General features: G+C 45.5%; 1 protein-coding gene across 1 annotated transcript in view; it reads left to right on the forward strand.

The window, feature by feature from the left end:
- Positions 1–3,459: 3,459 nt before the first annotated feature.
- The window catches only part of RNF11 (ring finger protein 11), a 31,964-nt gene continuing 9,939 nt past the window's right edge, over positions 3,460–25,484 (forward strand). Inside the window, exon 1 of the mRNA XM_082766352.1 lies at positions 3,460–4,120. Coding sequence (XP_082622478.1) covers positions 3,998–4,120 — 123 coding nt within the window. The 5' untranslated portion in view covers positions 3,460–3,997. The remainder of the gene's footprint in view (positions 4,121–25,484) is intronic.

Here is a 25,484-nt window from a genome sequence, read left to right on the forward strand (position 1 = left end):
ACTTGTCTATTCACCAACATTGCCTGAGCAAACAGTGCTATCTGTGAAACTTCGGGTACCATGGCATGGAAAAATTTTACTCAGAACTTAACTGAACTAGGCTTCTGTATATGATTCTTATCCAGAAGAAAGATAAGACATAATAAGAAATGATAAATGCTGGGAAGATAAGGCTGATGGAAAAAAAGTAATCAAATAATGTATTTCTTGCTGAGGACACAAAAGGTCTTTCAAAAATTTTTGTTGAGCATGACGCATTAAACATATAAATCGTTGCCCAGAAATAACACAGCAATGGGTCATGTAAAATGAAGTCACCAGAGGGTTTTTTGCCTCTAAATTAGGCAAAGTATGATGTCATCAGTTTTGCAGAAAAACTCTTAAGAAGAAAGACTCGTAAGGTCTTCAATGTTTTTTAGATTTTTAACTCCAAAAGAATTTTAGAGATTTTTTGACAAAATAGCTCATAATCTCTGGTGAGCTTGTACAAGTCTTAAGAATACAGTGTCATCTAACTCATCTCCCCTAATACTAAAACCCTAATACTAAAATAAAACAAACATTTAGTTGTTTGAATCCTTTAAAAATATTTTGCATGAATTTCAATTTTCCTTTTAAAAATACATTTCACTTAGAAGACTGTAGCTGACAAATAGACTGAAGTGGTCAGCACAGACCTGTGTATGACATTGCCATGCTAAAATTTATCAGAATATTAATAGTGTATACTGGCAAGACTAAGACTTCCAGACTTCCACTTTGACAACTGATTAAAGCCAGTAGTTTAAAAGTTTACAGGTAAGAAGAAGTTTACGGACATAGGTTACCAGTTCCGTATTAGTATCAGTCTGATATAAATGTTCATATTTGCGTTCATCTTTTCTACCAGCAATATCTGTGCTGCCCTAAATTAATATATGTCTCTTCCTTGTATCTGTGAGATCATTTTAAGACTACGGTATCCAGTCTGATAGTTACTTGTTCCCCAAACTATGGGAGGAAGTAAAAAACAGAACTGCAGCCATTGGTTTAATTGCCTTACAGTTCTGCAGGAACAGGGCCAATGTACTTGTAAATCTTCTCAGAAAAAATAGACAATATAAAACCTACTTGTGAGCTTCCAATTCTGTGTGGAACACGAACAGCATGAACAGCTCATAAATGATTTGTTTGGGTGCAAAACCTATTTGGTCTATAGTCACCTCTACCATTCTGTATGAAGAAGGGTCACTTCTGTGTCTATTCCCACAAAACCAGATCCTTCTAAGCAGCCTGTGTACTTAAAAATAGTTATCTACAGAAAGCACACAGAGGGAAGCCTGCCAGATCTGTTTTTTTTTTTTTTGTAACTTAATACCCAGAAACAGTGAAAACAGGTCATGGGTTCCCTAAAGAGAGGCTCCCGTCAAATGGTTACTGAGCACTAAGGACAATCATCTTCTACCTTGAAAAACTCTTTGACTGCTTTCTTGTCCCCATACTGCAAGAAAATGTGGTAGAAAAACTAGTAGCCTGACAGTCACACCACAGCAGGCATATGTATATGAAATGACAACGCTTCTGCATTCATAAACAGAAGAGTTTTCCCATTCTTCATCTCCTGGACCACTTTTCAACTTGTGACCTGGTGGTGCAAAGCCATTATTAACCACTTACCTGACGTAACAGGAGTAAATGGCACAGAAAAACAAGTGGCTTAAACCACCTCCGCTTCAAAGAACTCAGCAGTGGCTGGTAGTTGTTCTTCGTTGTTCAAAGCTCTCACAGGTGCAGAGCTGTTCGTGTTGCAAGGCCAAACATGAACTTTTGCTTCCTCTTTGGTCTCTGTGAGTCTGTCATAAAAAGCAGACCTCTTTTGCCATTTGACAAGTCTCTTCCTTAAATGGAGCCCAAGTTCAGGGTATCCTGTACCTTCTTAGGTGCAAGTTTTAACTGGGCGTAGCAGTTAGTGATAGTTCTTTTGCAGATCTGGCTCAAGGGAAATACAGGCAACACCTACTCTGTGGGACCCCACAGTATATCCCAGCTGTGTCCTGGCTACGTATCAGGATGAGACCAGGGATCCACATTTGCATGCAGAAAGCTAAACCTTGGCATGCCAGCCCAAAGGGAGGCACCCTGTGCTGCCACGGGACCTCTCCACTGTGCAGGATCAGGAATGCAAGGCACACTGGGGATGCAGCCACAGCGACTACAGGGGCTCCACAGAAAGAGTAAGGTGTGAAGTGGCAGTGAACAGACACCTTCCTAGCTGCCAGTAATCTTGTTGCTGATGTTGCCCCTGCACAACTGACGATCTCTGTAATAGGGCTGGAAATCCAGTATAAGTTTCTGGCAGTGGCAGCTCTGACATTGCTTTCACCTTGAAACCATTCTTGGGTTAGGCAACGGCTCCTCTCTAACTACTGTTTGCCTTCCTAATTCTCCTATTAAACCAAGTGAACTCACTCTTATGATAAACACCCAAATGACCGCATCATGACAGCAGTCATTATTAGTTACATCAGGCCATTGCAAAGCCTTTCTATCACAAGCAATGCTTATGTCTCCAGCAACATTTCTAGTCTTAGTTTCTTAGAAAGGTCTAAAACCATTTTGAACGCCATAAACATCAGTAATAACTTCTCAATTGCTGTAGCTTTTACACTGAAGGTGTTTAGGTTATCCAGTGGTAAGCAGCTAAACAAAACTTCTGAAGGGTAATGAAGGGAAATCTTCACGGAGGAGCTCACATGGACAATCATCAGAAACACTGCTCCAAGTTCTTCAGCCACCACAGGACCTCTTGAATGTTAAAGTAAATGTTGTAGAGCCAAATACTTCATTGTGGTCAACTGGTTTATAGATACTTTGACCTAAGATGGCTGCTCATTGGGACTGACAAAGCTGGGAACATTTGAAGGGTTGTCCTGTAAATGAAAAAAGTTTCCCCTCTACATTGGTCTGTGTTAGCGTGAGGGGGCATTTACTCTCTTGGAGTCTGCAGGTATTTATATCCAAAAGGTGTTTTTGTTTGTGTGTTTTCTTAGTACAGGAGTTAAATGTGCGGTTAATACTTAATACTTGCTCATCACATAAAAGGTGATGAAACACAAAAAAACACCACCACAGAGACACAGAAGTAACAGAATGCCTTTTGCTTTTCTTTCTACACTTGGAGTTGTGGGCTCTAAACCCGTGCCCTCCCAGCAACTCCAGGCGCTCAGCACAAAGGCCACCATCTTCGGGGGACCTCTCCTGAGGAACCCGGGGCCGGGGCGGGCCCTTGAGCCTCCAGCCTTGCACCGGAGAAGCCCAGGACGGGCACCCCGCTGTCCCCTCACGGTGCCTGGGCGGCCTTTTCCTCCCTGGCCGCCCGGAAAGCAAACACAACACACACAGAGCCCCGGGAGGTGGAGCACGGCGGCACCCTCCATTTTGGGGGAGGGCAGAAGCCCCAACCCCGCAGGCGGCAGCCGGGCCGGAGCCCTCCCCAGCTCGGCCTCGCCTCATCCCGCCGGGGCCGGGCCGTGCTCCCGGCGGGGCTCGGGGACAGAACCGGGCCTTGTGGCTGCCATCTCGGCCCGGCGGGGCGGAGTGAGAGGAGGAGCCGGGGCGGGCCGTGCGACAAAGCCCAGTGCGCAGCGAGCTGGTGACCAGGAAGCACAACAGCGCCGGGCTGCCGCGGGGCGGGCGGCGGGCGGACCCCAGCTCAGCCCCCGCTGCCCCCCAGCTCCCGGGGCCCCCCGGGGCTGGGAGCCGAGCTCTGCCGTGCCCTGCCCTGCTCAGCCGGGGGTCGGGGCGGCTGCGGAGCGTGCGGGGGAAGGAGGGAGGGCGGCCGGGCTGCCGCTAAGCCGCTTAGGGCCGGGGCTGGCATGAGCCTCCCCGGCGGGGCGGCTGCGGGCTGCGCGCTGCGGCGGGGAGGCTGAGGGCGCCCAGCCGCCGGCGGCGGGGTCCGGCGGAGAAGGCGGAGGGGAAGCCCCGCTCCCGAGGGCCGGGGGGTGGGAGGGGGTGGAAGATGGGGAACTGCCTCAAGTCCCCCACGTCGGATGACATCTCGCTGCTCCACGAGTCGCAGTCGGACAGGGCCAGCTACGGGGACGGGGCTGAGCCGGATCAGGAGCCGCCGCCGCCATATCAGGTACGGGGAGGGGGGGGGGGGCGGACCGGGGCCGGGCCGGGCTCCCCGCGGGGCCGGCTCTGCCCCCTCGGTGCCTTCGTCCCGGTGCCGGGCAGCGAGCTGAGGAGCTCCCGGTCCCTGAAGCCGCCCCCCCGGGGGCCGCTGCTTTGTTCGGGCCGGCCTCGAGGCTGGGGGGGGGGGAGGGAGGCGGCGAGATCCCGGCCCTAATCGCTGAGGGGCCGGGGCCGGGCCCGGAGGGGGAGGCGAGGGCCCGCGGGGGGGGAGGCTCCGGGTTTCGGCTCCGGGTTTCGGCTCCAGAAACGAGGACCCCGAATTTGGGGCAGTGCCGCTTCCTTTGTTGTCCCTGCCCGGTGACATCACTGGCTGGTGCTGCTCGTTTCTCGGTGCTGGCGAACGGGAGGCCACAGGCACTTGCAGGAGAGCTGCTCTTTGTCTGGCTCTATTTACTCCAGCCTCTGCTCCGCGCTTATTTTTAGCCGGGGCTGATCCGTAGCGAGGAACTTTTTGTAATCCAGTAGATCCTATTCCCTTCGGCTGCCGGGGGGGGGACCTGGAAGGGATGGTTTTCCCATTGGATTTTCTGTCTGGAAAGGATACGTTAATGCACATCTTGATGAGTAACCGGGCAGGGAGAAAAATGCTGGGTGTTTTCTGTATCATAGCCCTCACAGGAGAGGGTAGCGATGCAGAATCCCAATGCCAGTAGTAACCAGAAGCCTGTTTTTGACCTCTGTTCAATGCGATGGCTCCCCAAAAAGGCAGCTGGACTTGTGGTTGCACTCATCCACTCCTGGTGATCTCCATCCCCGTATATAAAAACATATATGGCTTTAAACAGGCCCTCTGAAGGCCACACGGCACTTAAAAAAAAAAAAAAAAAAAAAAAAAACAATACAAGGAAGAATGTCAACAGTATAGCTGCACGTTTTATTCGAGTTTTAAAAGTGTCTTCCTATCTGAAAGGGTGGAATGGGATAGATCAGTGAAATCTAAAATAAATGACTGCTTGAGACACAAATTCTGGAGGGTGGCTTGAGAGCTCCTTATTGCCAAGGGTGGGAGTCGTTCAGTAGTTGCAGACCTTGACGTATAATTAACAAAATTGCAGGAAGTATTTAACTGGGTAGACGTGTAATCTGCGAGTGCTTTACAAGCTCAAGAATTACAGCTCTGATAGGAAGTCCCTTAAGTGCTCAAGAGGAGCCACATGCGTAGCAGTCATCGGTGATGCAGGGGGACAGCGCTGGTATTGCTTGGCACCGCGTAGCTGTTTGCTTTGCACAAGTGCAGGAGCTTAACATTTAGAAGGAATTTCCCAAGATGGGTTATTTTTCTCTGAATTCTGAACTGTCTGACCAATAAAGTGTTTGACAGCAGATTAATATTTTTAAAGGTCGTGTTGTTCTAAGCTAAACCTCATTGTCCATTCTGTTTAGGAATGCATCGTGTTTTTGTTACAGCGTGGACAGCCAACTTGGTATGTTGATTTTTGTTGCGTTTGCGTCTGCGATTTCTGGGAAGACTTGGAAAAGTCTTTCAAAAGAAAAAAAGCTGTTAGCTCTTGTGAGAGTTGAGAAATCCCATTTTGCAGGCCTTCTCACGTCACCTTCAGTGGTAGATAAGCAGACATCTTCCTCAGCTGCTGGTGTTGTGGTTTTTTTATGTTTTTTAAACAAAGAATTTGTACGTAAGTGTGGATGGTTGGCTGAGAAAACTGTAGACAGTAAAACCAGTGAACTTTCAGACCTCTGTTATTGAGTAAGTGCATTCATACCCAAACTTTCCGCATTTGAATAGAGCAGTCTAGCATTAAGTCATGTGCACACAGGTGTTTGGCTGTCCTGAATGGCACCGCTATCCAAAAACCCCATACACAAATCTTACCAATTGCTAAACCCTCACTGTAACATGGCATTTTGTGCCTCCTCGTCAAAATTCGAAGGTTCTTGTTCCATAAGTCTTAAACCACAGTGATTTGTGACTTTAAAAAAGACATTACTTACAATGTTGTGCAGTATTTTATGCACTTCAAGGTTAAGGGGATTGATAACTTTGAATTGTATTAGGCCTAATGTTCAGGCCAAATGCTGAACTTGGGGGATTCCTTGTGCTCCATTATTGCTGTTGTGGCTGCAGTAGCTTATGATCTCATTTTAACTTCCAAATGGCAGCTTGGATTCAGGGTTACAAATGGGAATGTAGGAGTTCTGTCCTTATGTGTGATAAATACTTATTTCACAATGTTTTAACCAGAGTTAACGTGTACATGAGAACGTACAGACCTGAGGAGGGAAGGCAAGGAAGAGGACAAAGTGGGTTTGAAAACTTGTTTGTGGCAATTGGAGAGTGCGCAAGAAACCGGAAGATTAAAACCTAATTGCTGGAGCTTTAGTCATGAAATAGACGTATTTTGGTTTGCTTCCTTTGGGTTTGCAGCAGTGATGTGCCAACTTCCTGAACAGCTCTTGCAAGGTATGCAAGTGAAGAGAAGGAAGCTTGCTGATGAAGAGGTAAAGATACAGTAGAGAAGGACTTGTGCATCCCTTTTAACTCAAGTCTGTGTTATTCTGACACTTAAAACATGTTAAATTGCCTGGCACGCTTGTGCTGAGGGCATCCATATGGGAATCTAGTTAAGCCATAATTTTTTCAGGTGTTAACTTCTAACAGCAAAACGCGCTTCCAATAGTCACTTCATTATTGCATGTCAAATTTACTTTATGATTGAGTGATATCAGATCACTCAGAAATAAAATTTCTGCTTCCAGAAGTTAGATTGAAAATTGGATTGTCATTGTAATGACATAATGAGGAATATGCCTTCCATTCAGAGGCTCTGCATATACCTGTCTGCTGTCAGTGCACTGTAAGCTACAGGAAGAAGGCTTCAGAGGGAAAGCATCTTTTTAAATAGCCATCCAGATTTATGAGAAAGAGGTCCATGAGAACATCAGCCATTTTCCAGAGCATCAAGCTTAAGGGCTAACATGGGAAATAATTAAAACACACACAAAAGAGTGCGTTTGTATGTGTTGCGGGGAAAAGGAAACTATTTTAAGAGTTGACCAGCATTTTCACAGACAGAGGCTGGTTTTGGATGCCTCCATTTTAGAATCCTGGAATTACAACTGTTTTTCTAAGTGCTGAGCACATGCAACTCCATTTCTAACCGGTGAATCTGATTAGGAACAAGTTAGCTTTGGTTTTGTTTCTTCTCAAGTCCTCAAAATTGCGTGTGCTTTCAAGTTTGTTTTTCTTTTCTGTTTGACTTCTTCGCCATCTGTTGGCAATATGCCTTCTGTTTTTTCCACAGAAGTTCACTGTTTTTTTTTTCTAGTTTCTCTTTACTTCTAGCAGTTCTTCCCAAAGATTTTATTTTGCAGAACAGATGTGCAACTTCTCTTAATCCTTGTCTCGTATTTCTGTTCTTAAATAGTTCCTTAGCTGCAGAAAACAATTTCAGAGTTTATAGAGCTTTGGAATGTGTTCAGTAAAGTGCAGAATGCATTTTTTCTACCCGAGTTTCTAAAAGGTACTACTGTTGACAACATACACTGCAATATTTTTATATTTTTTAAAAAAATATATATGTAACACTTGCTAAATTAATAAGCTAAAAGCATGAGAAATAAGTGTAAGTTCTTGGTATTGATACTGAACTCATAAAAGCATGTTTGAAACATTGATAGGGAAGATGGACTGATAAAATGTTTCACCCCTTTATCTGAGGAGATCCAAAGTTAACTTTGGTGCTCAGTACTGCACTGTGTTGTCTTGGAGGCCCAGATAAAATATTCCAGCGTTTTTTTTTTTTTTTTTTTTTTTCTCTCATTTGAGGGATTCATTTAAAACCTTTTGACCTGGATCTTGATTAGGTTGTAGGCACAAAATGAGAGGAGAGATCAGAAACACGAGCTTAAGCCAACACTGTGTGCCCGTAATCTTTCAAAAGCTGTTGGCGACAGCAGGTTTTGAAAGCACAATTCAGGCTGTCTCATGGCTTCCCCTAAATTGAGGTTGCTGCAATATCCTCTGTGGGCCTGCTCTGTGAAATGAGCATCACTTGCATGCGCTGTGCTCTTGTCCTGGTCCTTCTGTCCTGCGGCACAGCAGGTGCCCGAGGTGCCCTGTGCCCCCCTCCCAGTGCCTGGTGCAGTGCAGGAGATGTGGCCCTGCAGCGTTGTTCCTCTGAGACCCTGGGGAAGTGCTCAGTCTGAAACTTTTCTCAGTGTAGTCTGCTCCATTTCTGTCTGGAATTTGACACTGTGGATGCATGTATTGGGTGTACTTTGCTCAAAAGAACAAAGCTTTTATTACTCTCTCATCATAACTTAAGTACAACATTGCACTGGAACTGTTGGTGTATATCGGAACAGCATAAAAGGAGGAAAGATGTGATGGAAAAACTCTGCATAATGAGCGCTAGCCATGGAGGAAAAAACAAAACCCAACCAACTAGAAATTTCATGTAAGAGAAATGTGTATATTAAATATTGCACATGCAGTCTTATCATTTTCTCTGCTTGTCCTCCACACCTTGCTAAAGATATGTGTATGAGTTACAATTTAGTTGGCGAAATACTGCTGTATCCCCCAATTCCTCATTCTGGTGGAAACTTCAAGGGGGTGCACGCAGGGGGTGTCTGCTTGTTGACGTGTGCCTTTTGACACTGCGGGTGTAGGTGGCCATCAGCTGCGATGGAGGAGCTGAAGCTTAGGATTTGCTGCACGGAGGAGAAATGGTAGAGTAAGGCAGTGTTGTGTTGTTTACTTCTTTTTCAAGAATATGATTGCTTAGGCTGCCTTACATAACTTGTTTTCAGAAATGAGCAAGTGCTATATTAATATCTCTAACTGTGAAAGACCGAGCACTGAATGGTGAAGTCAGTCCTGGTAGACTGTTGTGATACAGCTTGGACAGCTGCATTGGGAAAACCTGGGATTCCTCGGTATCTTACGGGGCTGTTCTGGTAAATTGTGTGCATGTGCAAGCAATAGCAAACTGTTTTGCTTTAAATATCTGTAGAGGGATATTCAGTTTATTCATGAAATATATGTATGAAATAGAAATGAAATATGTGTAGTAATGAAATACATATATTATAAACTCCGTGGTTCATAATAGCATTCAAGATCATTTCATTATTGAGCAATACACTGTGCATGTCTGAAGAATTTAGCAAGTCGTGTAGATAACTTTGTTGCTACTAATGAGTACTAGATAGAAAGTTTTCCGTGGGTGGTGAGTGTAAACTCCTTTCTGGGCAGTATTTATTTAAAACAAAAAATTGTGCACCTGTATTTCCAGTCTTAATGCACGGTGGTTTCAGGTAGGCTGCCAGGCTGGCTGAGCGCTGCTGTCCTCATCTTGCTAGTGAAAGGAGCTGAGGGGTAGGGATAAGGAGAGGAGGGGCAGAAGAGCAAATCTGAAGATAAAGGATACCAGCTGGTATTGCAAAGCTAGATAATTTTTTTTTTTTTGGTGTAATAATAATGAAAGTAGCATTTTAAAATTGTTTTTAATGGATATTTTAATGAGCATTGGCTGAATATTGGAGTTCTCTGCAGCTTAAAATAGATCTCAGACTCCGGTCAGTTATAAATACCCGTTGGGCATGGCTAGAAGAAATGGGATGTGTATGCTGACGTTTGAGTTCTGTGTTAACACTTCCTAATTATGAATATTGGAGTCAATTTCTAGCCTACTGTAGTTGAGTCAGCAGTCGGCAAGGATCTGTCCCTAACCATTTGGCCAGGAGGTTTTGCAAGAGGAATTTAGAGAAGAAGATAATGTGTTTATAGCCCCATTTGACGGGATGCTGGTCGCTGCGTTGCACGTGTTTCCCCAAGGAACGTCCAAGTTGGACCAAGGTCTGTCCCTGTCTGCTGTGTCACTGCTCATCACTTTGATGAAGGAAAGAGGCTTGGCTTAATGAACACTGTCAGAGACCCTGTTAACGTTTCTAGGCAAACTGGTTGCAGAATGTAAGGGCAAGAAACTAAAAATAACACTGCTTGCCAGGGACGGGCTGGTATCTGCCAGTCGCAGTGCCTGTCCTTACTGTTGCCTCCCCACGGACACACGGAGAAACGTATTTATGTTTTGAGGAGTTAATGGGCTGTGGAATAGACTAAAGCAAATCAACCGTGACTTTTCTATGAGCTAATGAAACAGTTCCTAAGAGACCAGGGAATTACAAAATGAGCAGGTTTTTAGGGATGTCATGGCTGAGTTAGAGTAAAACGTCTTCAGGGGAAAAAAGCTGGCAAGTCACTGTTCTTTGCCTCTTTGACTCTGGAAGGCAAAGCAAGCTCCTGTCTGGATTTAGACTGCAAGAAAAATTTGCCCTGACACCGTGAAAGTCTCAGAAGTGAGAGATACGTCGTGCTTCCTGAAGGTAGGATGTGTTTTTGTAGAAGGCGCCATCCTTCAGCTTGTTCTGCCAGCCTCAGGGGGCAGCTGCCACCAGCAGGAAAATGCAGCAGCCACCTGGCCCGGCAGAGGGGAGTTGATGTAGAGCTTCTTGGTGGGCAAAACCTGAGTTCACGTGTAGCTTCCTGCTGGGTGAAACTGTGGATTTCAACAATAATAAAATCACTTGAGCAGCCCTAGCGTAAGCCATAGTCGTTCTTAGTTCAGCCTGCTGTTCAGTTTGTAACTTCTGGGAAATCACTTAACTGGTCTGTGCTTTAGTTTCCTCATCTGTAAAATGAGGAGCAATAAAGCTTATCTTTAGTGCAGACATGCAAAATAATTTAATTCACGTTTGTAAAGTGTTCTGTGATAATTTGATTTTAATAAAATAATATTCCTCCATTACAAAATGAACCTCTGCAGGAATTTACAACAAATCTGCTGCTGTAGAGAGGGAGCTTTATCAGAAGATCTGGTTAAGACAATAGATGTCTACTAAAATCTGTTCTGGAATCCGATAATTTAGTTTTTATTTGGCAGCCCGTGTTCCAGATGCTCGATTAGTAGGAATGAGCAGGCTGTGGAGATGGTAATAAAAAATCTTGCCTAATCAGGATAATGAATCTTCATTATCCGCGGAGATCCAGCATTCTTTGAGGCACGCCAATCAAAACAAACAACACCGCCCTCCCCGAAATCCAGGACCACCTTGTGTTTAGGAAGCTGTTGCGTTTCCCGTGTGTGCTGCCAGTTCACTGATGGGATCTGCAGATGCTGCTGGCCATACAGCTGCAGTTCGGTTTCAGAACCACGGAAAATAAACTAGTTTTGTGTTTTGAAGAGATAATGGTCTGCAGGATGGGCTAAAGCAAAGCGGCCATGACTTTCCTATGAGCTAATGAAACAACTTCCAAGAGCCCAAGGAGTTGCAAGGAACGGTTGCTTTATTTACCAGTCTTCCACAGGAATCTCTGTCGGCCACTCTTGTTTCTCGACAACGAAGAAGAAAGTTACAATGCCGGTGGCAGAAAAGCTGCTGGGCCACAATCCACGAGCAGTGACATGGACAAACAACAGATGCGTGCAGCAACTGGAGGAGAAGATAAAAGAGCCTTCCTTTCAACCACAGTTGCGTCAGCCAAATCACAACCAGCTGGTTTATTGCACTGGACGTTTCTGCTGAGCCATCAGAAAGCTCGCGCACGCTCCCTGCTTTGCACACGTGCACATACGCATGAAACCGTACCAAAGGCTAGTCTGATTTCTGAGCCTCTCCTCCTGCCTGTCTTTAGCCACTGCTTTAGTTCAGGCCCTGAAGTGCCTGAGGGAGGACTGAAACTGTGGGAGGAATGGGAGAAACTGTGACTCAGGAAATTCAGTTCCTCCCTTAGCCCCAGCATGCAGCGATGCATGTGCAGACTATTATCTCTGCAGTAATGAAACTTGTTTCCCGTGATCGTAGTTTTTGGACACTGAAGAGGCCTCCATGTCCTCCCTTCTGCTTTTTCCCCACCCAGAGCAGTTTGTGTTTCTGGAGGCGCAGTTCAGAAGCAGTCCCTGTGCTCAGTTCACTGAACTCAAAGGCCAAGTATCTGCAGAGACAACCTCGTCCTCAAAGATGAATCTCAGCTGGCTGACAGTGCTGAGTTTTCCAGAGCTTAGCCCATGTGCCATTAGAGTTTGGACTGCTAAGAGAAGTCCTAGAAACATCAAGGAAATGCCTTTTTTATGACTAATAAAAATCCAACCAAGTCACATGAATATCCAGTGTAAGTAAAAACCCATTCGGCGCTGTTTCAAAGGGTGGGAATCACCTCTCCTGCAGTCGTGATTGAAACCACCAAAACTTTGCCAGATACTGTCAGCTTCATGAATACTAAGTTTTGTCATGGCAAAACTGATTTAAAAAGAAATGGCCAAATAGATGATAAACCAGAAATATCTGCACATAAAATACACATACTTGGACAGTAGCTTGTAGGTGCTGTATGGTTCTCTGTGGTCCTCACTGCTACCACTTTGTGTGGCTCTTCTGATGACTCTGTACAAGCTCTAACCAGAAGGAATTGGAACAATATTTATCTGCCTTTATTTATTCCTCTAAGGTGCACCTGGGTAGGTAGGGATACAAATCCCTTGTGACTCAGTGTGTGCATGTCGCAGAATCAGATGAGGCTGGGCACTCTTGCCCTTTCTCTTTTAGAGCTGTAGGAGACTTGGATCTAAGAGATCAAAGTGCATCGGACTCCGTCATTTCAATATCTACAGGACAGTATAACACATGACTACTCGGGGATGATGCCTCTGTGTCTGACTTTTATTCATCATTGTAATTAAACCCAGATACAGAGCTTGTTCTGCGCGCTGAACATTAATCACAGCGTTTTATTAACACAGTCATTGAAATTGTAATTCAGACAGTTTGACTTTGCAGTATAGATTAAGACCAATATTTATTTTGTCTGAATAAATGCATTTTATTTGAAGATCAGAGAGAGAAGTGATTGCTCCTGGGTTTTGAACAAACAGGTGTAAGAACTGCTTGACTACAGACAGCCAACTGTGAAACTGGTTTGGTCTGTACTGTTGCTTAACAGAAAGCAGTTAACTGCTGAATTCAGTGGAAACTATATAAAAGGCTCAGACTGGCAAACAAATGCTGAAAATTCAGATTTAGCTGAGACAAAATTAATATCTTAACACTTGTAGACTGTATTTTTTGCATGCTAATAGTACTTGCTTAATTGCTTCACCAGTTTCTGATGTTTGGGGATTTCTCTTGGTTGTTTTCTGTTTAGGTATTACAGTTGGTATTGCAGTTGCATCTGTCTATCTTCAGTTTAGGTTATGAGACATGACTAAGTCATTGCTTTTAGTGTCTGCTTCATGAGGTTCTGTAGTGGTACATCTTCATTTGGGGACCTTGAGGCAGTCGTGGATTGTCTTGTGAAGAGTGGCGTTCTTGGAATTATATTGACCTTCTTGGAAGGAAACATTATCATTTGTAAATCTCAAGAAAAAATACTTATTTTAAATATTAGTTATTTTCTAGGTTAATGATTTTTCACCTCTGAGACCCTGGATGTCTGAGGCTCTATAAGCTGCGTTACAGTGCTCACAACAGCGAAGTCATAAAATCCTATCCGTAGTCATCAAGTTGAGAATAAAGGTCCACGCACCTCTGCTGCAGATTTCTTCAGAGGTCTGCAAATTAGAAAAGAGGAAAAAGCACCGCATAAGTAGTGTTGCTTTAAGGTCTGTCCTGAGCCAAGGAAACGTGTCAGCCTGCTCTGGTAATGGCACAAAGCACACCTTAGCTAGCTGCGCCTGGGGATGCAGCATGGTCGAAGCTCCAGTGGCTGTGGTGGCCATGTGCCCTCTGCCAGCTGGATCGGGTGGGATGGCCTCAGGCCCAAAACCCGAGTGAGCTGCCCCATTGCTCTGCCACCCTGCCTTCAGCTGGGCATAGTGCTGTGATACGTAGTCTGCTGGAATGGGTGCGTCTGGTAACTCAGGTGCAGCTCTGCTTTTTATAGAGTCCTTCCAGCCACTCATCTACAAGAACCAAAAGTGAGGTGCCAGAAGAGATTTTTTTCACTGTTTGAATTTAGGCAAACTGTGGAATTTTTAATAAGTTAGGTTTTGTTTGATTTACTGTGTGGCTAAACTAGGAAATAAATTCACCGAAGAATGCCCATTCCTTTTGTAAATATTGTGGCTTTATTGACGTGCAGGAGGTGGAGTGAGCTGTGCAGAGACACCATGTTAAATATGAGGAGTTTTATTTTACAGAATCCTCCAGAAGAATCTTTTAGGAAAGAAAATATAGTATCCACTTGCACAAAAATAAAACTTCACTCTTCAAGTAATTTTTGTTTTCCTCTATAAACTGTAATCTTCCCTCTTGTTCAGTGAGTAACCTGTTTTTGTTACCTCTCAGAAGAAGCAAGATGACCTAGATTTAGAGCTTCCTGGAGAAAAGTTCGTTTCACCCTATATATAGTTTCTCCTAAGGTCTCTTCATGTGGCTAAAGCTGTCACCTACTCTGAGCTGGTAAACTGAGGATAAAAGAGCTGTAGTTTTATGCTGAGGTTGGAAAGAAGGGTGTGTTATCCTTATTTATTTTTTTTTTGCTGTCTATTAAATTTTATGTACACACCATTATCTAGATTCCACTGTAGTCAAGGTAAGACTTTCAAACTCCCAGCTGCAATATCAAGAACTTAATGTCTGTTTCTTTCAGCTTTATGTCTGCTTAGTGTCTTGTGGACGAGTAATGACCAATTACCTCTTCATTAAAGAGCAAGTTGGATCAAGCGTTTGTGCTGGCAAGAATTTCTGCAGTGGACTCAGACTCAGACTGTGGTCTCGCGGGGTCAGTGCCTGCTTCTCCCTAGTCAGATGGCACAGGCTGTTTTTCTTCTTGGAGATTTCCCTAAGCACTCGAGCTGCTGCGGTGGTGTTTTCATATCGAGAAGCAAAAGCTGGGAAAGTGGTAGTAACAGCCATGTAACAGATGCTTCCAAACAGGTTGTTGGTGTTGAGGGATCAGACAAATGTTTCCATCTAGTCAAGCAGCCAGAGTACTGCAGATGGAGGGAAATTCATCTATCCCTTTGTCAGGGTAAGACATTTTCTTAAATAGAGGGGAATTTATCTGATTTAGTGTGTCAGTAACTTGAGCTGTTTGGGCTTGTACAGTATTTCTGGGAGAGAGGGGTACTTTCCTTGTCTCTAAAGAAAGTGCTGCTGTGTCATGAAACCCAATACTCCTGTCCCGGGGCCTCGGCTACACCAGGGACCAACGCCAATTAAAACCATATATGCCCCTATGGTAGTGTGTGTGTATACCTCAGGCATGTGGGGGGATGAGAATCTGCGTTCACTTAACTTGATTTAATACAGGATTCCGTTCCACCACTTAAAAATAATGGCTCTGACAGACTGTACCGGGCAGCGAATGCAGCTGAGGCCAAGGAAAAGACTCGGGAGCCCTCTCTGTGTTCAGCGTACCATGGGCTGAAATAGAGGCTGAAACGCGGTGTGCCTTGGGATCCATCCACACGGCATGCTTCCGTGTTTCTGATGCTAGGAAGTCAGGTCTAACTCCTTGCTGCTGCCAGAGTGGATTGTTTCACCTTTCCCTCCTGCTTTCCTCTTACAGCCACGTGCTCCCCGGTCCCTTTCTGGTAGCTTTGGTACGTCTCTGATCCCTCAGTGTGTTAGCTCACACCATTAAGGCATCTGAGACAAGTTCTCTCTCATTTTCCTCTGTCAGCTTTAGTGGGCCAAACTGACATCCTGGTGGAGGTCGGATTTATCTGCACTTCTTGCAGTCTATACGTTCAGTTTTACTTTGTGGCATCTCTGGAAACGTCTAGAGATGACGGCTATGTTCTATTTCCACAAAATGGTACAGGATTTTGGGCTTCTCCATAGAATATAGTTGGAGTTAACTGCATACCAGAGCATGCGTGGAATGGAAGTCTGATATTTGGAGAGCGAGTGCATCTGGGAACGGTCTGTGCATAAAATGCGCTGCAAGTTTGCCACTGCTGACTTCAGAGGGGCAGTGGTTGCAGCTGCAGGGATTATGCTGCTTTGGGACAAATCTCCAATGTAGACAAAACCTTAATGCTGTTCTTAATTGTGATCTTCCTGTTTAAAAGCAAGCAAACAAAAAGAACAGAATGAAAGAATATAAAGCTGTCCGCCACAACTGCTGTTAAAGGAGCTTAGGTGCATTTCCTTGCTGCCTTTTTTTTTTTTTTTTTTTTTTTTTTTTTTTTTTTTTTTTTAAAGAAACTTCACTAACATTAGCTAACAGTTCATGAGTATATTTGGTAAGTACAGGAATCGGTGAAGACTTTCACAGCCTGTTCATGTTGTGCAGCAGACTGTGATCTCCCTTGGGACGCGAATGATTACAGTAACATCATTCATTTGCATTGTGGGGTGCTGCTGTGCCTCTTCCCTCACACAAGCCTTCCAGTTATTGCTGCGTGGATTGTTTCCAAAGCCTGAATATAACTTGGCAAGCCCTGTCAGTACTGTTAAGAGTTTGATTACCTTTGTGCATATGTATGTGAGGACTGCCAGGGTATGTGGCTTTTAATGAAACAACCTCCCTGTTGTCTAAAACGGTTAGAATTAAGAAATTATATGATTATACAACAGCAGAAGCTAAACTAGCCGTCTCAGTGAAGCAGTCCTGTTTTACATGTTGTGACTTCTTACTCGAGCTCGGTGTGCCTCAGGAGACTCTGGTGGTTTCCTATCGAAGCCAGTTGCACTTACAGCAAGTTGAGGGACAAAACCCTGTTTCAAGAAGTAAATTTGAGAAGCAAATCAGGCTTCTTTTTCTCACGTCTGCTCACGCAGTGTTAGCAACTCTTGTGAAGTTTGCAGCTCTGCCGTCCTCTCACAGGGATCGCACCTCCTTGCTCAGTGTCTTTCTCCTCAGTTTTCTGAACTGAGAGCTAGCAACACTGGACACAGGCGGTAAAGAGCAACTTCACAGCTTTTTTGGATCTCATGAGCTATGTCAGGTCAGGCGTACTTCTTGGCTTAGAGACCCACAGGAACAGCCCATGGGCCACCCGAGGCTGGAGCCACAGGGCTGCCCTCCCCTGCTGGTAGCCAGGGAGCAGAGGGCTGCTGGGCTGTAGGAATGGGGCTCAAGCAGCACAAGTAGGTTTGTGAGGCTGGAGATTTTCGCATGGGGTAGGACTTCCAGCTAGTGCACTGTCAGCAGGTTTCTCCAGCTTCTTTGTCTCCTGCCTCGACCTGTCAAGTGTGCTGCAGGAAGCAGGGTTTGCCCCCAAACCGCCGTGCTTCTGCTGCAGGTGGTTTCCAGCAGCGGGCCAGCAGAACCCCAGCAGAGGTCAGGCCAGGTCTGCTGCTCTTCCTGGGGAGGAGGAAGGACTTGGGTGTGCTTTCAGGCTCCTGCCATGTGCAGTGCTGAACCTGAATGTATCCAAAGCTGCAGAATCCATGCAGGCCTCTACAGCTGGGCTGGGTGAATAGAGGAGTCAGAACTCCACGGTGAACCGAACGGAGTAATTGCTGTGAAAGAGGCTGATTCAGTGTATGCTGGAGGACCCTGTCTATAGCTAGATCACAAAATCAAAGGCTTTTTCTCAGCAGTTGTCCTGATTTCCAGAGCTAGTAATGCAAAATGATTTTTCCAAAAATGTATGTTCTCATTCTTAAACCTTTTCTTTTCTTAGCGTCTTAAACTTCTAGGTGGAGTCACTCATGAGAGCATCTGCAAGCATTTATAATAACTTCAGCAAAGCAGTGCTCAGATTTAATGAGCACTGCCTTCTCTATTTTATTTAAATTGGGTTGAGTTAGATATGATGAGTATTGTTGCTAGTTATTACACTACATCATAGATTGCATTAATTTGGATAGCAGCCCTGTTCGTTATGGTACTAGAATTTGCATATTGAGTAGCTCTTGGGCTGGTGGCTGAATAAGGGGAAGGGTGGGTAGTCAGACATATTCCCAGCAAAGTTCTTTTCTGCAGACAACATGTAATTTTTGCAATAAGCTGATCAAGCTCTGCCCTTACTACTCCTGCAGGGAGCCTCTTGATCAGCCAAGAACTAAGGCTCAAGAAGCTATTTTGCATTTCTAGATATTTATGGCCAGCTTGAACCTGTTATTTTTGTACCAAACAGATCTTTAGTTGTTTTTCTTTTTCTGATGTTTACTCTCCTAGTTTATTTGGAGCTCAGTCATGTATCCCTTTCTGCCTTTGTTTTTCTAGGCTAATGCTTCTATTTTTATTTTGTTTGTCAGTGGATATAATATTCAAGAAACTTGGTTTACCTGAAAAACAAAGTCTATCTCATCCAGAGTCACTGGCACTTTTATTTAAAAAACAAAAAAAAAAAAGTTAAAGCAAGGCATGTTTGAAGCGATGGAAGGGTCAATGACTGACTGCTCCACATCTTGCAGTGAATTTTGATAATGGAAGTAATAAAAATATTTAGTTTAAACCTGCAGAACAAGCAGCTCAGAGGTCCAAGGGACAAGCACCTGAGTGTGCTCCCAGCCGTTACCCTCTCTCTCTAGACTAAACCAGTTTACATCATGCCAGACATCACCAGGAGCACAGCATTGTGTGAACTGATACAAAGTCAGGACCAGGCCTATATGGTATTTCAAGAATTAATTTCTATACAAAGCTTCAGCTGAGCAATGAAAGTTTCTTTAACCAGCTATGGCAGTCTGAAATTGCTGCATTGGGCTTTCAGCAGATTTCCCTTGAAGACCATCAGGCTCCTGGACAGAGCTGTGCCCAGCTCTTTCTGCCCCCAGGGAGTTCCTAGAGCTGCCCATCTCCCCGCGTTGTTTCTGCCTCTGGTGCCTGATGCAAAACAACTGAGAGAACAAAAATCTGTTAGCTGCAGCAATTTCTGTTAGTCTCTTCACTGTAGTGGAGATTAGCCTGTAGGAGAGGTGGTATCCCAGATAAAAAGCATTTAGACTGCTTTTATTACCTTGTCTGTTGGCTCAGAGATTACTTGGGAAATCTGATGACCGTGCAGAAGCACGTCCACCTTTGTGGTGCAACTGTCCTCTCCCAAAGAGACGCATTTAAGATAGGTGTCCTTCTGGAAACCATCCAGGGAGCTTCAGGGGAGAGCAAAGTCCCTACTGTATTTGGTACGTGTGTTTTTGTTGCTTCATTTAAATGCTCAAGAAGAAAAATGCAGCCACAGACTTCTCCCTCCTTAGTGTCAGGATTCGGTATACCCAGCCCCAGCGGGACAGAGCGGTGTTCAGACACAAGCCTCTGGTAAAATTTCTGCTTTGTTGGGGTTTTTTGGAATAACCTGAAATTAAAATAAGCCATGGTCTCCCAAGTTCTGTGGTAATGTTGAAAAGGGATTTGTGGTTGGAAATGCTTCATGAGAGCATTGCTGACAGGGTGCAGCCTAGCAAAGGAGTTTTAAGTAATCTAGAAAGATAACTAAAATATTTCTGTAGTAATTGAGTGACTGTACTTCTCATGCAGCTAGAATCCCAACAAGAAGCTTTCCACCTTTTTCTTCTGTTTAAACCTCTCTAGCTACTACAGTTATCTCTGTAGTTAGCCAAGTAACAAGGCATGTTCTAGACTAAAAGTCAAAAAATTAAACCTAAAAAACTCCCAGGGTTTTCTTGATAGCTGTTTTGTTGTAGCTCTTTTTTTTTTTTTTTTTTTTTTGACACAATAACAAACTGAGTACCTCCAGACTTACTGTCTCAGAGCTCTCCATCTGTACCTCGGTGTTACTCCATTTTGGTATTCTATCATGACTGGGGTTTGTGTAAACTGGCAAAGTGTCTTTTAGTGATTGTGTGGGTTGTAGCAGGGCATGGTTATTCCACATCAAACATTAAGAGGATAAGGTAAGTGAAAGTATTTCTTTACATCTTCATAATACCCAAAACAGTGTGGGTAGTGTCATGTTGTACGGTGTTCACTTCTGTCTGTTAGTGGCCCCAAAAGCAGCGGGTACCTCCCCTGCGCGAGCTGTGCTTCAGTGCATGGCTGGGGAGGTCGTGTGTGCATGTGTCCAAAGCAGAGGATTTGAAAGTCACCCGTAACAATCTTGGGAAATGAATGCTTTTAAATTGGCACAGGTAGCCGCCTTATTTCAGTGGGATTTCATTCTCAACCCCAACCTGAAGCAACGTATTTAGCACCCTGTCAGCTGTTGGGGATTTCTGATGCATTCCACCTAACGCGGAGAGCCCCCGACTGCACGTGGGGGAGCTCAGGCCGTGCTGGGCGTCCTCAAGTCTTGCAGCTGTTCGGATGTGGGTATTTCAGGGTAAATCAGGCCTTTGTCTTCCCATCAGGCAGTCCATATTCAGAAAAATGACCCCTCTGTATTCACAGCACTCCACTTCAATGGCTTTTCTATTCTTCAAGCCACTGTGGCAGCAGGCCCTGGCCCAGGAGGGCACTTCAGCACGCGCCTCGCTGCCACCAGAGTCCCCGGGCCTGGTGTTCGCTTGGCTGCCTCAGGCCAGGGCTTGTTGTGGGTGGCATTTGGCAGCTTCCAGTTGTGCGTTTGTGTGAGCAAGCACAGGGATGGGTCAAAAGCAGGTATTTTGGTGCTGTTTGGAGCACAGGAGCTGCCTGCATGGAGCTGTATGTCCCTGCTCCTGTGGTGGTGAGGAGAGCGCTCGGTGGGCTTGGCCCCGTCAAGGCTGCGTGGCTGTGGTAGCGGTGCGGCCTCAAGTCTTCTTCAGATAGCTGGTCCTAATGCCAGGAAAGCTCTTTCCACGTTCTGTGAAAGCATGTGGAAGCAGGGGGGCAGGCTGGCTGCAGGCAGGTTTTTCTCTCAGTCAGGGCAGACAACATGAGGCATCGCAGCCCCATGGCCCCTCAGGAGCCTGATGCGGACCCCAGGTGAAGCTCCGTGCTGCTTTGGGCTTCCCTCGGGTCTCACCCAAAAGCACCCACTGTGAAAGGGCCTGCGCTGAAATGAGCACAATTGGCCTTGGTGTAAAACAAGCACAGGCAAGATCCGAAGAAGAGTGGTTAAAGAAATGATAGACTAGAAATTTTCATTAGAGGGGAGGTTGCTTATGCAGTTTCTGATGGCCATCATAACTTATTCAGCTGTGAAGCTGAACGTCTGCAGCTCATCCTGACTACGCCAGTGAGCGAATGTGTGCCTCATAGGTAACTGTAAAATGGACGGGTGTTTTCTGGGGACAGACTAGGGAGAGAGCAGATGTTCACTGAACTGTCTCTGTGCATTGAAAACTCTAAAATAAGTAGGGAAAATACATTCTGGAAATATTACTCTTGTATAACCAAGTCCTGAGAGAGCTATTTATGATTTTTCTACCTGTTCTTGGCACAGACCTTTTTTCTTTTAGAAGTGGTTTGACAGTTGAATGAGATCACTCTTGGATTTGTGCCCTGCGAGCTAAAAATGCAGAGTCACTGCTTGTGAGGACAAGACTGAGCCGGAAAAAAATAGAAACATTGCCCTTGTGTTCACTGCTAATACTGCACTGGGAAGGGGAACTTCATAATGCTTTAGTATGCCTTAGTTTCCATCCAGTCATTCCCTGCTTTTAGATAGAGCACTGTATAAAAACAAAACAAAAAAACAATGACCAAAAGCAGATTTAGCAATAATAGTTAATGCCTGAGACGTTCCTTCAACATTAATAACTGACCAGCAGAGATGAGCTGATAGCCTGGAGCAGTGCCTCTGGCTATTTACTCCTGCTGCTCATTACCTCGGAGCTGAAATAATTACTGTTATTATCAAATGACACCAAACAAATAGCCGAATCGCCTTTTTTGTGTGTGTTAATTCTCACAGAAGTGGGGCATGGAAGTGGATGCGTGCCTGGGAGAGGTGACAGCATCCTCACAGCGTGTTACCCGGGCTGCGTGTGGGCATCGCCAGCGAAGAAATCCTTTGTGCACAGCCCAGCAGCCGGTGGTGCTGGCAGCACTACCTGATCCAAACCCCATTCACATGACAGCTCGCAGGGCACACCAGAAGTCAAGTGCAGAAGAAGTCACAGGAACCGCACTGCTAGCATTGGGTAGAAGGGAGGGATCCGGTGGGCAGTGGGGACATCATCTCCACACTGGCACACCACAGGGACAGCTCTTCAGGGAGACTCATACTGCATTTAGGTGCCCTGGTGTACAGCTGGTATGTTATTATGTCTGCTTCACGTATCTGTGGCTTTCTAACGAGCTACTGCAGAAACATGCTGAACAACCCCTATGGCTAAGCCATTGCAAAACCCAGCAGTGACTGTGTCCTTTTACTGGCCTGAGAAGGCTGCTGGATTTTCTGCATGGTCCGGGTCCCTGCTGCATTGCCTCGGCTGAGATTTCAAGTCATGCACATTGATCTTAGGGATGTGCACTTTGTGTTAGAAATTCAGATGCAATTAAGAGGGAATAAAAAGGGCTGCGGATCTGACTGTACCATGGAACTGCCAAGGTGTGGCAGCTTTCTGCTTGAGCAAGCACTCGTAATTGAAGATGGCTTTGTTAAAAAACATAATTCAAATATTTCAAATTGAGTACAAAGTTATGATCAAGTAAAGTGTAACACAGATTCCCGAGTTTTGAAATAAACCCTCCTGACACAGGCTGCTTTGCTGGCTGACAAGGTCTCAGAGCAGGTGCCACATGCCAGCAGTCTCTCTGCTGCAGTTTTTCTTGCTTTGTGGCTACCCAGACCCAGCTCATCACCAGCCCTGTCCATCTCTTGAAGCTCTTCTGTGTTAGGACGAGGATTTTTATCACTTCTCTCTGAAGTCATTTAACCTTAGCAGGACGATTGGGTTTGTACCCTTTCTGCACCAGGTGACAGAGTCCTGCTGTCCTGGACTCTTGCTTGCTGCAAGGCCCAATGGAAAAGTCTCCAACAGTTTTGGTTTTGCTTATCTTGTCTTGTTCGCTCCCCACTTTACTGGACTAGGGCAGCTTGGGTGCTGTGCTCTTGCCTGTTCCCTGAGTAAGGATAAGGTCTCGGCCAGGGTTTGCCAAAAGCAGTCTGCTGCGTTGCCTGTTTTGTACTGGGAAGGTGGGGAGCAGAGTGTTTACCTATAGAAAGATCTACTGTGTCCCCCTTTCAGACCTCCTTTTTGATACTTGCTTGTAACTGGGTAGCTACAGGGAAGTATTTAGTGTCATTGCGTAGGATAATACATCAGGAGGCAGCTGATCGGAGATAGCTGCTGTTGATCTGTTTGTTTTCGTCATCCGTGTAACCTCTTATCAGCTGAACTGGCACCCCCGGGACAGCTGTACGCAGGGTGATCTTGTCCCAGCTCCGGCTGTTGTGTCTGTCGGGCCTGTTGTAGGAGCCTGGTGTGTGAGGACTTGCATCTGATGCTATGGTTTGGGTGTATGTTGAAACTTGTTTTAGACAAGGCCATTAACTTGTCTTCTGGGTGGCCCTCTTTGCCCTGGGAAGATGCTTGCTGTGTCACGGGGGTGATAATGCTGATCCCAGACATGAGATCCTTCGTCCCAGCATGTCGCTGAGCCTCTGATGTTCTGCGCACCCTGTACTCCTGCTAAAATGCATTCCTACTTCTACATATCAATCTTACTCATATTTTTCTGTTATTATGTGTTTATTAGTTTTGAAGGGCTCTTGTACTATGCACTTATATACATTATTTATATATATATATATATATATATATATATATATATATATATATATATACACATACACACACATCTTGTATTTATACACAGAAGCGCAGCCTGTATATGTTTACACTTGAGCAGCCCTCCCCTGATGGATGGCTCGTCTCTCACTTATGTGCATTTTTGTTTACTCTCTATTTCCGTCTTTTTCCCCAGCCATCCCTCTCAGCTAATTAGGGCTGATTTCTGTAATTTTGCTACCTTGTTCCTCAAGTACTCCAAATACCAGTTCTGTTCTTAGAATTGCCTTCAAACTGACCTAACCAATTTGTGCCAAAGATACATTTTAGACATTTTAGTGCTCTTGCTATTTCTTAAGTGTTTGGAGTCAATATTTCACAATTGGCCTGAGTCCCTAAAAGGGAGACTTGTGCATTTTCCTCTGGGCTGCTGGTTTCCAGCTTTTTCGGGCGCTCCAGTGATGGTGCAGTCAGTGATACTGGTTTGTGTACAGCATCTGAGCACAGCAGTGCCTCGGGGCTACAGGACGGTGGGATTGGGCCAGGATCACGTCTCAGAGGCGCGTGAGCTTGGGCTTTTTCGTCTGCTGCAGCCCGAGTGAGTCACAGCCCTGGGTGGCTCGGGTAGGTGTGCGTGGGACACGGTGTCTGGGACGTGTCACGGTGGTTCCCCAGCAGTCAGCAGGACACAGCAGCTTCACTCTGGACCCTTCAAGCAGAGGAGTCGGTCTCACTGAGATTTAGGTGTTTTCCCCACCGCTGTCTAGGACCAAGCTTCTCTGTTTTTTTCTTCTTCCCCAAACTTCAGTTGCTTTGTTGTTGTTGAACCTGCCCTTCAGTTCTCCAGCAACCATCTTGCTCGAACCATAAGTGCTGTGTACAGGGCAGCCGTGGTGCTATAATAACTGTCTCTGCTTGCCAGACCTAAGAAGGGGTTTCTGCAGAGATAACCACTTGGTGCAAGTAGGAGAGAACATGTGCCAATAATGCAGATGTTGTGGTTTGCTCATGGGGTAGGATGACTCGCGTACATGTGCTCTTCTCTTACCACCAGCTGCAGGGATGACTGCTGGCCCTGTCTGCTCCGTGTTCTCCTTACCCAGCTGTCTGCCTTGCTGTGTCACCCCTGGGGCGTGCGAGGAGGCTGTTCTGTCTGTGAGTGCCCCTAATTTAACGTTTGGGGACAACTGTTCTTCCCTGGCTCCTCTCATTGCAACAGCTTGACAGAAATGCGTGAAGTTTTGTAAATTGTTTGTGGATCTTTCCCCTCCCCATATAAAAATAACCTGTTAAAATAAACACGCCGGGAGCTGTAGTGAGAGGACTTTGTTATCTCGTTAGTTGTGGCCTGATGGCACAAGCAGAGCTGTTGGGAGCTCTTTCTGGAGATGGAGTCAGTTCTCTTGGGCAATTCAATGGCTTGAGACTAGTAAGGATGTGCTGGTGTGTGTGTTAGCCTGCAGAAATCCACACCCCGAAGCTTGGTGGGGTCAGTGGAGAAGGGAGCAAGGACAGCTGAAGCCGACATGGAGCTGATGAGCAGACTTGTTCAGTGGAAACGTGCCCAAGGATACAGCCCTGGAGCCAGAGAAACCTGCTGCACAGCCTGGAAATGTAAAAATTGTCTGGTTGTGTCAGGAGATTGTGCTTCCAGGGATTAATTACTGCTTTTTAATTACTGCTTTTCCCCTACCACCCCTTCTTGCTAATCTCTTGTATTTAGGTTTGCATTGATGATAATCAGATTCCAGGCGAGGTGACTACAGAGCAGCAGGCGATTT

The sequence above is a fragment of the Aythya marila genome, assembly GCF_965140915.1.
Source record: "Aythya marila genome assembly, chromosome: 8".
NCBI classification, from domain to species: Eukaryota; Metazoa; Chordata; class Aves; order Anseriformes; family Anatidae; genus Aythya; species Aythya marila.